A 16,275-nucleotide genomic window follows, 5' to 3' on the forward strand; every position below is an offset into this window, starting at 1 on the left:
CAACTCACAGGACAGAAAGAACTCAAACATTCATTTATTCTTCTGCACATCTCTAAAGTTCATCACAAAAAAAACAATCACACTGACAAAAAACTCTTTAGCATGGAACTGACACAGCCTTTCAACCCAACTGATAACACAGACACACCCGTGCGTCTCACCTGACTGAGATCATTTCAGCTCCACCCATAAAGGTAAACAAATATCCGATATGCATTAAAGTTCAAAACATATTTAAACTCTAACTTGATGATTTGTATCTTATCTTATTTAAGCATGTGACATGCATGAACAACATAAAGAGAAAGAAATAACATGCAGATCTCACCTACATACACAAGCTGATTTTCAAATACAGAGATTTCCCTCATCCACACTTCCTGCATTTATTTCCTGTATGTAAGTCACACAGCTATTTTTTTTCAATAAAGTCTTCTCCAAAGTTGATCATGTTTTTCAGAGCACTCAGGATCAGAGTGTCCACGTCATCGTCCAGGTCGATCTCACGGCTGTAGTTCTTTATTGGATAGATGCAGTTCATTGGGATTCCTATGTCTGAGCTGAATGTTTTTATCTGAATGTAAACAATGTAAAAAAGAATCTGAAATATTTTTATAATAAAATGAAATCATTAAGTTTCGTGAAAGTCAGTTACTGACCTTCTTCTGCAGATGTCTGCTCTTGTACACATTCTTCAGGTCTTTTTCTGTTTCAGGACAGGCTGTATCAATGTTGGTAATCATCGCCACTTGAGGAATCCCTGCAGACACAGAGACATAAATAATGATGGCTTTCGACATTTTTGATAGATATATTACCTGAAGAATGACAGCTAATTGAACAATCAAATATATTAAGATTAAGATTAAGGATACCTTTATTAGTCCCACAATGGGGAAACTGCATTTTTGCAACAGCAGATACAGAAAGCAAAAGATAAGAGAAGCTATATACATAATATGATAAACTACCAATACAAATATAGAATCAAAAAAGAGTTTACAGATTAGGAGTTATTTATATCACTGTAATGGTATATTGCCAATGGGGGAGTTTTTGTCTAAAGTCTTTTCTCTTCTCTTGAACCAACTTTTGTTTTCTGTTTGATCAATTGAAGAAAAAAATAGTTAAATGTTACAATACAAAACTTTCATCTGCAAAAAATGAATTCCAGCTGATCAAAAATTCAACCACTGCTGTAGTTTGTCTGGTGAGTGCAGGCTGGCATTGTGGAGACATTCAGAAAAAGAAATGTGACAACATCCTGACAAGAGCTCTTACCCAGGTCACTGGCTGTCTCTCTGACACTGCTCATCATCTGCAGAATGGACGGTGTAATTGATGGCATGTTGGCAGATAAAACACAAACCAGAACATGAACTTTGTCATCTTCAGAGGGAGCTGGGTTGTAATCACGACCATCATCTGACAGTGAAGTAACTGGGTTGAACTGGAAAACAGTGAAAAATACATTTTAACATAAAGTGTGGCCTAGGACAGCAGCTGCTCACTCTTGTGCTCCATGAGGAAGGACTGCTGGTTGTATTTAGATGAATGATGGAGTCCTGTGTTGTAAGTCTGTCTGATTAAATAAAATGACAGATGTACCTTGTAACCCTCGCTCACGTGTCCCTTCATGGCCAGTTCGATCTCTTTGAGAGAAATGCCACTGTTGGTTCCCTCCTCCATACCCATCATGTCATTGAAGAAAACAGGGTAATACATCTTCTGGCCTTCTCTTGTTATCTGGAATTTATGAGTTTCATACTGAAACACAAGAAAAGTCACAAGGGTTAACAAGACACAGGTTGAACCAATCAAGATGAAGAAGAAGTCAACACAGGCACAAAGGGAAAACCGGACTTTCAAAATAAAACAGGAAATACAACATATCCATTCTAAAAACACTAGAAACTAAATAAAATGGGGAAATCAAGGAGTCAAAGGAAAACACTGTTATACACACTGGGCATCAAGACAAACAATGATCCTGTAATATTTAACATTGTTTCTTGTAAGTGTGAGGCGACAATTGAAATTTCACTACAGTAATTTTTTTTGTCTTCTTCCTGTGTTAATACTCTGAGCCTGATATACTGATGGATGATTGGAGAATATATGCTTGAAGAATATGTCACAGTGAAGTTACATTTCACATTTTTCCAGTTAGATATTTAAGAGTTGTCCCAATTAGTGAATGAATTTGCGTTTTGAGGTCACGGTGACCTTTGATCACCAAAAATTAATAAGATAAGAGATAAGATAAGATAAAACTTTATTAATCCCGAAGGAAATTCTTGTGCCAGAGGTATCAAGTTACATTAAATGCAGTTAAGTACAGAGTATAAGAGTATAAGTGTCACTATAATCCAAAATAAGAGTACAGTATGAGCACAATATATGATACATGGATACAAATATGGAGATGTAAGGTGCTAAGTAAACACAAATATAGACAAGTAGAGGGAATGACAGTGATGCCTGACATGATTATCTAGCGCTTCTCCCTACAGAAAGGGGAGGAGTTATACAGTCTGATGGCCACTGGCAGGAAGGACCTCCTGTGGCGTTCTGTGCTGCTCCTCGGTAGTCTCAGTCTACCGCTGAATGTGCTCCTGTAGGACAGCAGTGTGTCGTGCAGGGGGTGAGACATGTTGTTACGAATACTGAGGAGTTTCCTCAGTATCCTCCTCTCTGTCACCTCCACCACAGACTCCAGCTCCACTCCCAGCACCGAGCCAGCCTTCCTAATGAGCTTGTTGAGTCTGTTGGTGTCGGCCGTCTTCATCCTGCTGCCCCAGCACACTACAGCGTAGAAGATGACGCTGGAGACCACCGAGAGGTAAAACATCTGCAGCATGGTCTGGCAGACGTTAAAGGACCTGAGTCTCCTCAGTAGATACAGGCGACTCTGTCCCTTCCTGTATATTGCCTCTGCATTTGTGGACCAGTCCAGTTTGTGGTCAATGTGGACACCCAGGTATTTGTAGCTGTCCACAATGTCCACATTGGTACCCTTGATGCTGACCGGGTTTGGGAGTGTCTGGTGCTTCCTGAAGTCCACCACCAGCTCTTTTGTCTTTGTGACATTCAGCTGCAGGTGGTTCTGTCCGCACCACTCCACAAAGCTGTCCACCACACTCATATACTCCGCCTCCCGACCTCTGCTGGTACAGCCCACAATGGCAGAGTCATCCGAGAACTTCTGCAGGTGGCAGGACTGTGAGCAGTGTCTGAAGTCCGATGTATAGAGTGTGAACAGGAATGGAGACAGTACTGTGCCCTGGGGTGCCCCCGTGCTGCTCACTATCGTGTCCGAGACGGTGTTCCTCAGCCTCACAAATTGTGGTCGACCTGTAAGATAGTTAGTGATCCAGGTGACCAGTGGGGTCTCTACCTGCATGTCCAGGAGCTTCCTCTTCAAAAGGGCAGGCTGCACGGTGTTAAACGCACTGGAAAAATCAAAGAACATGATTCTAACTAGGGATGTCCCGATCCGATCACGTGATCGGAAATCGGGCCCGATTACGTGATTTCAGACTCGATCGGAATCGGATGTTACCTCCCGATCAGGACTCGGATATATATTTATGAGGGCTCTCAAAGTTAACGCCTTCTGTGCAGGGTGGCTCTGTGTCCTGTAGTGTAGGGGTATGACTAGGCCTGTCGCGATAAACAACAAATCAATTAATTGCACGATAAATTAAATGGGCTCGATAAGTTTTTCGCCGCGATAAATTACATTTGCATGCTGGTTTGTTTTCCTCTCTTTCTCTCTCTCTCCCTCTCGCTGTCCAAGAGACTAGATGACAAAAGGCGTCACTCCGGTGCGTCGTAGCGTATAAAGGCTGTCGGACTTTATATGGCCGTGGCTTCTGTCTTAAAATGTGTCAAATCAACAGGTAGTTATTATTTTTTAACTCATTGTGTGAAGTTTACGGGATGTTCTGAGCAGACCATGGTCAGCTCGCTGTCTGCGTCGCCACGTGCGTCACAGCGCTGCAGGGCTTGGACGTTACAGCAACACAGAGAGCTGTGAAGCTGCTCAACACCGTTTCAACACTTTGCCACAATTCACCACTACACTAAACATGCTCATGTATAGAACCTGCTCTCAGAGAGAGAGTCCGCGTTGTACGAGTGAAGTTCTCTGCCTTCTCACTGGCGGCACTCGCGGCAGCGCCACCCATTCTAGTTCTCTTGCCCAGTCCTCTGGTGCCATGCTGTCAGTTTCTATGTGTTTCTGTCTACATGGTGCCGTTTGTAAAATTCACTGCAGCTGTCTGCAGCGGCCTGATGCGCATACACACATGCAAACGCAAACGCGTGCGCACACAAGCACATGTGCATACAGGTGAGCCCACTCCCAGAGAGTGCGTGTTGTTTGGCTCTGTTGCTCATGACTCCATTGACTATGCTCAGATAAGCGATGGTAATAGGCCTACCACTACTATAATAATAATATCAACATTCATATTATTATTATTATTATTATTATTAGGGCCCGAGCACCGAATGGTGCAAGAGCCCTATTGAAACCCTTAGGATTATTATTTTTTTTTTTCCCCCTCCGAGATCGCATTTTTGGAGGCCTTAACATGCCCAAAAACTCACCAAACTTGGTAGAAAAATTCATTCGCCCGAAAAATTTTGAAATTTGCTGACTTTTGAAATGCACATATAAAAATGGCTCTATAGCGCCCCCAACGCGTAGCCCCTCTGGCCGGTTTGACACAGGATTATGAAAATTGGCACACATATGTATCACCTCAAGACGCACAAAAAAGTCTCTTGGACCCCCCCTCCAAACCCAACAGGAAGTCCGCCATTTGAAGGTTTGTGGCCATTTTTGGCGATGTGTGACCCTGCTGCCAAACTTTTCACGCCTCGCATACTTCAACGGATTGAGCTGAAATTCGCCGTGTCCACTCAGGACACCATAGGGAATAGACGCATTCCAAAACTCTTACAAAAGTCTGACGGTGTGGCCGGGGCGTGGCCTCAAAGTTTGACCATTTCTGAGGACACAGAAAGTCTCTATAACTTCTTCGTTTTCTGTCCGATCTGTACGAAATGTCACATGTATGATCAGAGTCTGACCCTAAACACATCTATACAACAATATTGAGGCTTTGACAGAGCGCCACCTACTGGCTACACAAAATGTTGTGTTTTCATAGGTTTTTCTGCCTGCCCCCCTGGCCTGTTTTGAGTAGGGGCATGAAAATTGGTACACATGTGTATCACCCCAAGATGCACAAAAAAGTCTCTTGGACCCCCCCTCCAAACCCAACAGGAAGTCCGCAATTTTGAAATTTCTGTTAATTTTTGGCGATTTGTGACCCTCCTACAAAACTTTTCATGCCTCGCATACTTCATCCAAATGAGCTAAAACTCACTGTGTCCACTCAGGACACCATAGGGAATAGACGCATTCAAAAACTCTTACAAAAGTCTGACGGTGTGGCGGGGGCGTGGCCTCAAAGTTGACCATTCGCCATTACAAAGGAACTCACTGTATTTATTGCCCTAATGCGTAGCCCCGCTGGCCAGTTTGACACAGGATCATGAGAATTAGCACACATGTGTATCACCCCAAGACGCACAAAAAAGTCTCTTGGACCCCCCCTCCAAACCCAACAGGAAGTCCGCCATTTTGAAATTTCTGTTAATTTTTGGCGATTTGTGACCCTGCTACAAAACTTTTCACGCCTCGCATACTTCATCCAATCAAGCTGAAAATCACTGTGTCCACTCAGGACACGATACAGAATAGACGCATTCCAAAACTCTTACAAAAGTATTACGGTGTGGTGGGGGCGTGGACTCAAAGTTGACCATTCGCCATTACAAAGGAACTCCCTGTATTTTTTGCCCTAACGCGTAGCCCCGGTGGCCAGTTTGACACAGGATCATGAAAATTTGCACACATGTGTATCACCCCAAGACGCACAAAAAAGTCTCTTGGACCCCCCCTCCAAACCCAACAGGAAGTCCGCCATTTTGACTCTTGTGGCCATTTTTTGACTATTTGTGACCCTGCTTCTAAACTTTTCATGCCTCACATACTTCATGCAATTGAGCTGAAATTCACTGTGTCCACTCAGGACACCATAGGGAATAGACGCATTACAAAACTCTTTCAAAAGTATTACCGTGTGGCGGGGGAGTGGCCTCAAAGTTGACCGTTCGCCATTACAAAGGAACTCGCTGTGTTTTATGCAGTACTAATCATATACTTTATGCAATGTGGACAAAATCTTACAGTACTGCTATGGACCCGAGTCTGAACAGATATATATGCTAATAGGATGATACGGTCATAGCGCCATCTACTGCTAACAGGAAAGTTTGGTTGTAAACATGTGTTTGTTGTATATCTGTGGAAATGAGAGGAGGAGAGCATAGGACAGGAGAGTATAAGAGACGAGAGCATAGGAGAGAAGACTGCGATGACCCTGCGGATAGCAAGGTGCGCGAGGGCCCACAATGCTGCTTGCAGCTTTAATTAGGGCCCGAGCACCGAATGGTGCAAGAGCCCTATTGAAACCCTTAGGATTATTAGGGCCCGAGCACCGAATGGTGCAAGAGCCCTATTGAAACCCTTAGGATTATTATTAGGGCCCGAGCACCGAATGGTGCAAGAGCCCTATTGAAACCCTTAGGATTATTATTTTTTTTTTTTTTTTTTTTTTTTTTTTTTTTTTTTTTTTTTCCCCTCCGAGATCGCATTTTTGGAGGCCTTAACATGCCCAAAAACTCACCAAACTTGGTAGAAAAATTCATTCGCCCGAAAAATTTTGAAATTTGCTGACTTTTGAAATGCACATATAAAAATGGCTCTATAGCGCCCCCAACGCGTAGCCCCTCTGGCCGGTTTGACACAGGATTATGAAAATTGGCACACATATGTATCACCTCAAGACGCACAAAAAAGTCTCTTGGACCCCCCCTCCAAACCCAACAGGAAGTCCGCCATTTGAAGGTTTGTGGCCATTTTTGGCGATGTGTGACCCTGCTGCCAAACTTTTCACGCCTCGCATACTTCAACGGATTGAGCTGAAATTCGCCGTGTCCACTTAGGACACCATAGGGAATAGACGCATTCCAAAACTCTTACAAAAGTCTGACGGTGTGGCCGGGGCGTGGCCTCAAAGTTTGACCATTTCTGAGGACACAGAAAGTCTCTATAACTTCTTCGTTTTCTGTCCGATCTGTACGAAATGTCACATGTATGATCAGAGTCTGACCCTAAACACATCTATACAACAATATTGAGGCTTTGACAGAGCGCCACCTACTGGCTACACAAAATGTTGTGTTTTCATAGGTTTTTCTGCCTGCCCCCCTGGCCTGTTTTGAGTAGGGTCATGAAAATTGGTACACATGTGTATCACCCCAAGATGCACAAAAAAGTCTCTTGGACCCCCCCTCCAAACCCAACAGGAAGTCCGCAATTTTGAAATTTCTGTTAATTTTTGGCGATTTGTGACCCTCCTACAAAACTTTTCACGCCTCGCATACTTCATCCAAATGAGCTAAAACTCACTGTGTCCACTCAGGACACCATAGGGAATAGACGCATTCAAAAACTCTTACAAAAGTCTGACGGTGTGGCGGGGGCGTGGCCTCAAAGTTGACCATTCGCCATTACAAAGGAACTCACTGTATTTATTGCCCTAATGCGTAGCCCCGCTGGCCAGTTTGACACAGGATCATGAGAATTAGCACACATGTGTATCACCCCAAGACGCACAAAAAAGTCTCTTGGACCCCCCCTCCAAACCCAACAGGAAGTCCACCATTTTGACTTTTGTGGCCATTTTTTGCCTATTTGTGACCCTGCTTCAAAACTTTTCACGCCTCACATACTTCATGCAATTGAGCTGAAATTCACTGTGTCCACTCAGGACACCACAGGGAATAGACGCATTCCAAAACTCTTACAAAAGTATTACAGTGTGGTGGGGGCGTGGCCTCAAAGTTGACCATTCGCCATTACAAAGGAACTCCCTGTATTTTTTGTCCTAACGCGTAGCCCCTCTGGCCAGTTTGACACAGGATCATGAAAATTAGCACACATGTGTATCACCCCAAGACGCACAAAAAAGTCTCTTGGACCCCCCCTCCAAACCCAACAGGAAGTCCGCCATTTTGACTTTTGTGGCCATTTTGTGCCTATTTGTGACCCTGCTTCAAAACTTTTCACGCCTCGCATACTTTATGCAATTGAGCTGAAATTCACTGTGTCCACTCAGGACACCATAGGGAATAGACGCATTCCAAAACTCTTTCAAAAGTATTACCATGTGGCAGGGGAGTGGCCTCAAAGTTGACCATTCGCCATTACAAAGGAACTTGCTGTGTTTTCTGCAGTACTACCCATATACTTTATGCAATGTGGACAAAATCTTACAGTACTGCTATGGACCTGAGTGTGAACAGATATATATGCTAATAGGATGATATGGTCATAGCGCCACCTACTGGTAGCAGGAAAGTTTGGTTGTAAACGTGTTCGTTGTATATCTGTGGAAATGAGAGGAGGAGAGCATAGGACAGGAGAGTATAGGAGACGAGAGCATAGGAGAGAAGACTGCGATGACCCCGCGGATCGCAAGGTGCGCGAGGGCCCGCAATGCTGCTTGCAGCTTTAATTATTATTATTATTATTATTATTATTAATAATAATAATAATAATAATAATAATAATAATAATAATAATAATGTTGATGATTGCCTTTCCAGTGTTAAATGTTCTTTAGAAATTAAAGTTTATTGATCTTATGGAGAATCTTGAAAGTATCGGATCGGGACTATATCGGCAGATACTCAAAATCAAATGACTCGGACTCAAAGGCAAAAAAACCTGATCGGGACATCCCTAATTCTAACAGTGTTACCTGCCTCCTCCAAGTAGGTGTGTGCTCTGTGTAGCAGGTAGATGATGGAGTCCTCCACTCCAATACGGGGCTGGTAAGCAAACTGCAGGGGGTCCAGCGATGGTTCCACAACAGCATGCAGGTGTTTCAGGACCAGCCTCTCCAGAGACTTCATCACATGTGAAGTCAGAGCAACTGGTCTGTAGTCACTGTGTGTGCTTGGATGTTTGGTCTTGGGCACAGGAACAAGGCATGTTGTCTTCCACAGGGCAGGGACAGTCATCAGGCTCAGACTCAGGGAGAAGATGTGCTGGAAGACCCCACACAGCTGTGTGGCGCAGTCCCTGAGTACTCTGGGGCTGAGTCCATCCGGTCCTGCAGCTTTTCCCGGTCGTAGGCGACTGAACTACCTCCTCCCATCAGTTCATCCTTCAGTTTTAAGTCATTCCCAAGTCTAAGATCCAGTTCATAACTGATCCCTTGAGATGATATATTCTTTTTTACGTGGTTAATATTTCTTCTGGGTAGTAGAACATAGGCCATTTATTTAGTGCCCAAGGAGTAATTAACATAATAGTAGAAAGCTACAAGTTTTTGACTGCATGATGTGTGCATGACAAAGCTCACTTTTTTGGTGAAACTTGTATCGCTGGTGGTTGCAGAGGCTGCAGCAGGAATCCCAATTCTGCGTCGTATGACGTTATTGACAGAGTTGATGAAGCTGGACTTTCCTGCTCCAACTGGGCCGTACAGAAGAACTCTGAGGTGTTTGATGTTTTCATTTTCTGGCTTGTAGTCCATCACATACCGAAGATTCTCCTTATTGTTTCTGAGCAGAAAGATAATTTTAGAATAAAAAATAAATGTGGGCCTGGTGGTTTTCACTCATGCACACACATGTTACAAGAACAAACCTTTAGCTAAACCTAACAACAGCTGAAAACAATCAAAGTGTGGTCTGACATAGGACAAAGTCTTCCAGGTTGAATGTCTTTGCTCTCTTGTTCTTTGTTCTACAGTGTTAAAAAATGTCACTAACATGTTAACTTTCATTGTGTCTACATGTGAGGGTGTCACAAGGAAAACACATGAGGCTGTTTGATATATGTCATTATGTCACACACTATCAAACTCATTTACATTCACTAATAAGATACAAAATAAAACAACTATTATTATTTCAAACATTATGCATATGCAAAAGTGTACAATGCATAATGCATTTAACTCTAGGTTAATCTAAACATGCTAGCAACTGGTAATTAGCTATGCAACACACACACACACACACTCACACACACACACTCACACACACTCACACACACACACACACACACACACTCACACACACACACACACATATCATCAATTTATATGAATAGTTGTCATTTTTCCCAGGTTTGGCAGCCCTCAGAGGTTAATTCAAATATTAAAATAAAATAATTTAAAATACATAATTTTAATTATTTTAACAAATTATTTTAACATTACATGATAATAATTACTGCTTAGAGTCTTTTATATAGACAAAGTTGCCTCCTCCCTTCTTCAAAGTCAGTCAAAATAGTGACTCACTGAACGAGTTAATTGAGAAAATGAGTCCAGAGTAAATAAATAAACCTGGAGGTTTGAACAAGTCGTTCATGACTCAGTTTCAAGTGGAGCTCATGGCTCCTGCAGTCATCTCTGTCTACTTTGTTTAGTAAAAAGCGAATAAACTTGTTTCAGCCTCCCCATCTGCTGTTGATTAAACTATAAGAGGAAGACTAGTGTACTCAGTCAGAAGTAATGCTGCCTTATATACAGTTGCAATAATTGTACAGAGTAAATATTAAACTGTTAATTGTTAGTATTACAATTTATTTAATTATATAATAATATTAAAATGATCTAGCTCATTATCATCTGCTGTTGTTCACACAGCAGACATTAGACTGCCTGTTATGATAAGTAACAGTTATCCAACTATAACAACATTTGATTCGAGCTCGCAAAACACCCTTTCTTTACAGCTCAAACTGTTGGTTCATTCTGCTCTTGATTTGAAGCAAACAGAAAATTATAGAGCTACTTCCGTCTGCATATCCGGAACAGGTCCGCAAACAGTCGTCTCTCTCCTCATCATGTCTGAGTGTGATTAATGTCTCAACTGACGTTTCATAATAAAGTGCCACCACACAAAAACATCAAAACTATAAACTCACCCCCAGGGTACCTTCCTCCATGGCTCATCAAGAACTGAGGAGAATTTTACATATAAGAAGAGACACATTCATGAACATCATTCAGACTGCAATGATGGAAATAAGTTTGAATAATAATAAACAGATCTTACGCGGAGACGGAGCAGGTTGTTTTTCTGGAACAGATCCAAGTCACAATATTTAAGTCAAATCAAAGGATTATAAAACAGTGACTGTTTGTTAATAGATATTACATTATATTCAGTTTCAAGCAACGATTCATGGACTGGATGGAAATAACGGACTTGGCTGGGACGCAAAATTAAATTGCGGAAGTCTGTCATGTAGTGTCGAAAATCAAAATGATATAATGTCTTCATTACACTATTTATTTATTTGCTTAAGGGTGCCTTCCTTTTTCTTAGACCCTGCATAATCGTTTTTCTTTAAATAAAGTCGTACCCGCTAAATAAACAGAAAATTCAAACAAACGAAAATACCTTCTCTGTGTTCATCACCATAAAATAACAGCAATGTATAATCTATACAGAAACAGCCTCACCCGTAGACTGATTTTTGCCCATCCTTCTGCTGTCTTTGCTGTCTTTGCTGTCACAGCTGCGCTGTTAAATATCGCTTTTGTCTTGTATGTGATCGTGACTGGATGTAACTTTGACTTTCGCTTTCACCTGCTGTGAGACAATCAGCATACATGAGGAACCTTTCTCCGTCTCTCCCTCTCTCACACACTCACCTTTTAATTACATTACGTGTTAACATAGAAGAAGAACAGGGTAAAAACATGAACCAAATGATGTCACGTAGTTTTTCCACAGATGAAGTGAAACAATGCAATAAAACCAAAAAAACAAAAAAAATCAAATAATAAAACATATAAAGGTCTTACCATTAAAACCCAAAACACAGGTGCTGTAAGTGCAACGTTTGACTTATTAGCAGCATATCAAAGAACAAAAAAAAAATACAGGGAAAAACTCTTACATACATAGTCTACTGTCAAGATTCCAGGTTTGAGCCAGGGCTTTTGTTTTGTAGTTTGGTTTTTGGTTATTTATTCTGATTTACTTCCTGTTTACTTTTGTCATCACCGTCTCTCCTCTCCTTTCAGGTGTCTTGACCTCCCCTTCCTTGTGTTCTCCCTCCTCCTCCTGGTGATCACCTGCTCCCCCTAATGTGTCTCACCTGTGTCTCCTTGACTTCTCTGGCCCTCTGTGCAAGTCCGTCTTGTGATCCATGTGAGTTTGTCTCTGTGCTCTAGCCTTGCCAGCCTTGCCTTGCCACAGATTGTGTTCTCCTGGTGTCATCTATGCCATGTTATGATCTAGCCCTGTTTTTGACTGCTGCCTTGTTTTTTTGCTTCTTGCTTCGCTAGGCCACAATTTGATTCCACGCCTTGTGTGATATTTTGTTTTTTAAATCTAACCCAGTGTCTCTGAGAAGAGGCTGGGTGAAGAGGTCAGCCTTCATCAGGTAATAAAACTTTAACTTTCCATGCTTCCATGCATCATGTCTCCCATTCATTTTATGAAAGTGAGGCTCCATTCAATACATTCTGGTAATGTATCATTTTAAGGGACATTGAGCTTTATTCAGATAGATATAGATATAGATAGATAGATATTCAGATAAATGTGATGCCGATCTGTCCAACCTGCTTCAGCCATACACTCGCTCATTGTTGGAGTTATTCTTTAATGATTATACATTTATTCTTATAAAAGTGTTCCTTATTTTCTGTAGACGTGTCGTATCATGCATTATCTTCTGTAGCCAGCTTGCATGTAAATAGCTGATAGACAGGTCACGGCGGGGGCAGTGGAGCAACTTCACCAAGAAACGAGAAGGAAGCACACCACGGTTTCGAGAAGGGTGTCAGTGAAGATATGAAAAGAGTGGTTTCGATACTGAACAAGATGTTTCCCTTTTCCCCTTAGTAACAATGTTGTAAAAATAGGGCACTCCTACATTCAATAAAAGGCAGGCGAGCCAGAGACTGTTTCAGAGTGAGTTCGGAGATTGTAACTGAGCAGTCTCTGGGGTCACTCTCCTTGCAAGTAAAACAAGAAGTTGTCTGTGGTCTCTGTTTGCAGATGGTGTAACGGAGTTGGGTTATTTTACCTAACACTCATGCGCTCTCAGGTCGGCAGATCATTCATCAGAAGATCTTTCAGTTTAGTCAGACACAAAGATGGAATCGAGAGGTGATTGTGCTTTCTCAGTCACTGCCCCTAAACTATGGAACAATCTGCCCCTGCACATTAGGCAGGCTGACTCTCTTGCAGCTTTTAAATTCTCTCTGAATACACACCTTCTCTCTTTGGCTTTTAACTCTATGCTTTTTTTATTGGTGGACAGCACTTTGGCCAACAGGGTTGATTTTAAAGTGCTCTATAAATAAAGCTGAGTTGAGTTGAGTAATTTATTTATGATTCAATATTACACATATGTGGGTTGTAAACATATATCAGTCTCATGAATGAGCTGTTTTTGGAAGGCCAAATTTGAGTCCATCTTTTCATAGGTGCTTTCAATCGGTTGAAGATGTCAGTAAGTGAACTACTTGTTTTTTTGAAGATTGAAGGAAGGCATCTGGACTTGTAGAGTTTTCATGAAGAGGTTTCGCTGCTCATCCAAGCAGCTTCAGTTCTAACTGTTTGGTGGGGAACGGTTTATATGTGTTCGTAGTGTTGTCTTGTGCTTCCTCTTTTATTTTGACAGTCCTGTCCTCCTTGTGTCTTCTCTGTGTGTTTACTTCCTCTTGTTTCCCTCCTCTGTGATTACCTGCTCCACCCTAATCGTGTTCACATGTGTCCCGTCTCCCATGTCTATTTAAGTCCTGTGCTCCCTTTTGTTCTTGTTGGATCGTTTGTCTCTCTACCCCCAGTCCTTAGCCTTTGTCCTCCCGTCCTCCTGTTCACCTCCTGGATTATTGCTTGTTCGGTTGGTTTTCCTTTCCTTGGTTTTCGTTTTGTGCTTTGTTTGAACCTTTGGACTTTGTGTAGAGTTTTGCATTTTGGCTTTGATTAAAGCTCACCTTTTGCTTCTGCCTGCACTTGGGTCCTTTAAAACACAACTCCACATAACAATATTAAACTGTTTTATGTGCATGCATTCAGCTGTCCATTTATGGAGCATGTGCTTGCAGCTGAAACTCAGACCTCACACATACAAGTGATCCCATTACTACACGAAACAGAAATTAACTTCTGCCCACAGAACCAGTTCTGCCTTTTAGTTAATGGAATCACGGGCCAAACGGCCACACACGCTACCACCACAGCCACTAATGTAGCTCTTAGCGTAAGTTTAATCAGGAAGACTCCCCATCATTCACCATTTATCCCTATCCGCTTCCTAATCTTTCTCCCTCTATCCCTCTATCCCTCACTCCTCTGCTCCTCCTCTCTTCCGCTCTCTTAGTCAGGCGCTTAATAGAAAGCACCTCCCTCACCAATCAGCTGTCGCTTTCCATCCCTCTCCTGACCAATCCCAGCGTAGCACGAAATTTAAAAGTCTCCATCTCCTCTCCAGCTGTCTTCTGATCGAACCCAGCGACCCTCCTCCACCCCAAGCACCACCAGATCCACGCCAGTTCAGGCCTCCTATCTCCTGCCCTCCAGCTCTCCACCACCACCAGGTCTAGACCCCAGGGGGAATCTTCTGATCCAGCGGCCTCTCCTCTTGTATTTTCCCCCCTTTTCGGATGTGGTCTTCATGACGGTGTCTAGGACGCCAATGCACATTCAAACTTTGTACTTAATAAATATTTCTCATTCAGTTCGCTGAGTCTCTCATGATTGAACACCTCTGCCCACAGCAGAGAAACACGCAAAAGTTTAAGCGCTTGCGAATACACACCCCTGCTCACAGCAGAGAACACAATGAAGTGTACACACACTCACACCTCTGCCTACATCAGAGAAAACACGGACCAAAGCATACGCTAACACACAAGCTTAACCTTACAGAGTTGACAAACAGACTGTCCCAGTTCCTGCCCAAGCAACTCACCTATCTGTCTTCTGGAGCGTGCTGGGCTCGAGGTGTCTCCAGCAGCCAAGGCTGTGGAAAGCCTTCCCCCGCCAGGGAATTGGATCCCCGCCCAGGATTAGCTCCAAAAACAAGAAAAGCAAAATAACAAAAGAGTGTCCGATGGAAGGACTGCGAGGAGACCAGCTGGGCACTCACCTACTCTAAACTGGGAAGACAGTCAATAGGGTTAAAGCTCACACTCACCACCAGGCTCCCAGCAGGCAATGTGGTTACCACAAAGCTACATAGTCACCAAGACTTCGCTGGAACTCTCCCTCAATAGGATCCTAGATTCCCTGGTTAGTCCAGGGGATGAGGGGAAGCAACAATAATGTTACCCAGGCCTGGAGGAGACAGCAGACGGAAACAGTGACTGTGCATTATATTTGTTTATTAAAAGAGATAACAAAACGGCAAAGCAAGCACAAAAGCAAAACAGAAACGATTAGTACTGATCATCTTGCTCAAAGACACGTGGTGTGTGTGCGCACGCCCGCAAGTTGGCCCACTGGCTCCGGCCATGTGCACACCTCCAGCTGATATAGGCGTGCTAATGAGGACCAATTGGACTCAGCTGTGGATGATCCACTTGGTTCACCAGAAGTGCACATGGGAACCTGCACAGAAAACAAAGAGACACACATAACAGACATGCATACACAACAAACGAGTACCAGCACGTAACAGTTTCATGAATATTTTGTTCACTCTAAGCAATAAAACTTTTTCTGTTCTATCACAAACAATGTTTCTACAGTGTTGTTGTATACAGTAAAAAAAAAACAACAAATTGACTTTTTACTGGAAAGCTTAAGAATGTGAACATTACATGTGGACATACAGTTCCCAACCAAGAAATATAGTGTAAAAACGGTGGATTGCATGTTTTGCATGCAAAGACCTGTAAAACTGAAACATCAAAGTCTATGCAGTTTTTGTAATGCTAACAATTGCCAGTATTTTAAGCCTTGTGCACTTTGATTGACTGCATGTACTATGTGAAGTGAAAGCACATGTTTTTGTGTGACAGAATGATTTCATTTTGAGTCCACATGATTTCCAGTGTTTTGGTAGTTAGTGTGTTAGAGAAAGATTTATTGTATTTTGAAACGAAGAGTTATATATGTATATTTAACAAAACATGTCTTTGAGAATAA

The 16,275-nt window shown here is 42.5% G+C and overlaps 3 protein-coding genes across 3 annotated transcripts in view; all 3 read right to left on the reverse strand.

Annotated features, from left to right (window-relative positions):
- LOC114426624 (uncharacterized protein DDB_G0283697-like) overlaps positions 1 to 16,275 on the reverse strand; it is a 403,048-nt gene that overhangs the window by 376,476 nt on the left and 10,297 nt on the right. The window lies entirely within an intron of this gene.
- Positions 1 to 16,275, reverse strand: part of LOC114426641 (interferon-induced protein 44-like) — a 128,374-nt gene that overhangs the window by 90,208 nt on the left and 21,891 nt on the right. The gene's annotated exons all lie outside the window — the stretch shown is intronic.
- On the reverse strand, positions 20 to 11,779 carry LOC114426649 (interferon-induced protein 44-like). Its single transcript, XM_028394186.1, has 8 exons — positions 11,628 to 11,779; positions 11,218 to 11,241; positions 11,087 to 11,120; positions 9,510 to 9,711; positions 1,609 to 1,767; positions 1,282 to 1,450; positions 660 to 760; positions 20 to 574 (listed from the first exon to the last, which is right to left on the reverse strand). The coding sequence occupies exons 1-8, from the start codon at positions 11,647 to 11,649 to the stop codon at positions 413 to 415; spliced, it is 873 nt and encodes a 290-aa protein (XP_028249987.1). The 5' UTR covers positions 11,650 to 11,779; the 3' UTR covers positions 20 to 412.

This window comes from Parambassis ranga, chromosome 21, assembly GCF_900634625.1.
Source record: "Parambassis ranga chromosome 21, fParRan2.1, whole genome shotgun sequence".
Taxonomy (NCBI): domain Eukaryota; kingdom Metazoa; phylum Chordata; class Actinopteri; family Ambassidae; genus Parambassis; species Parambassis ranga.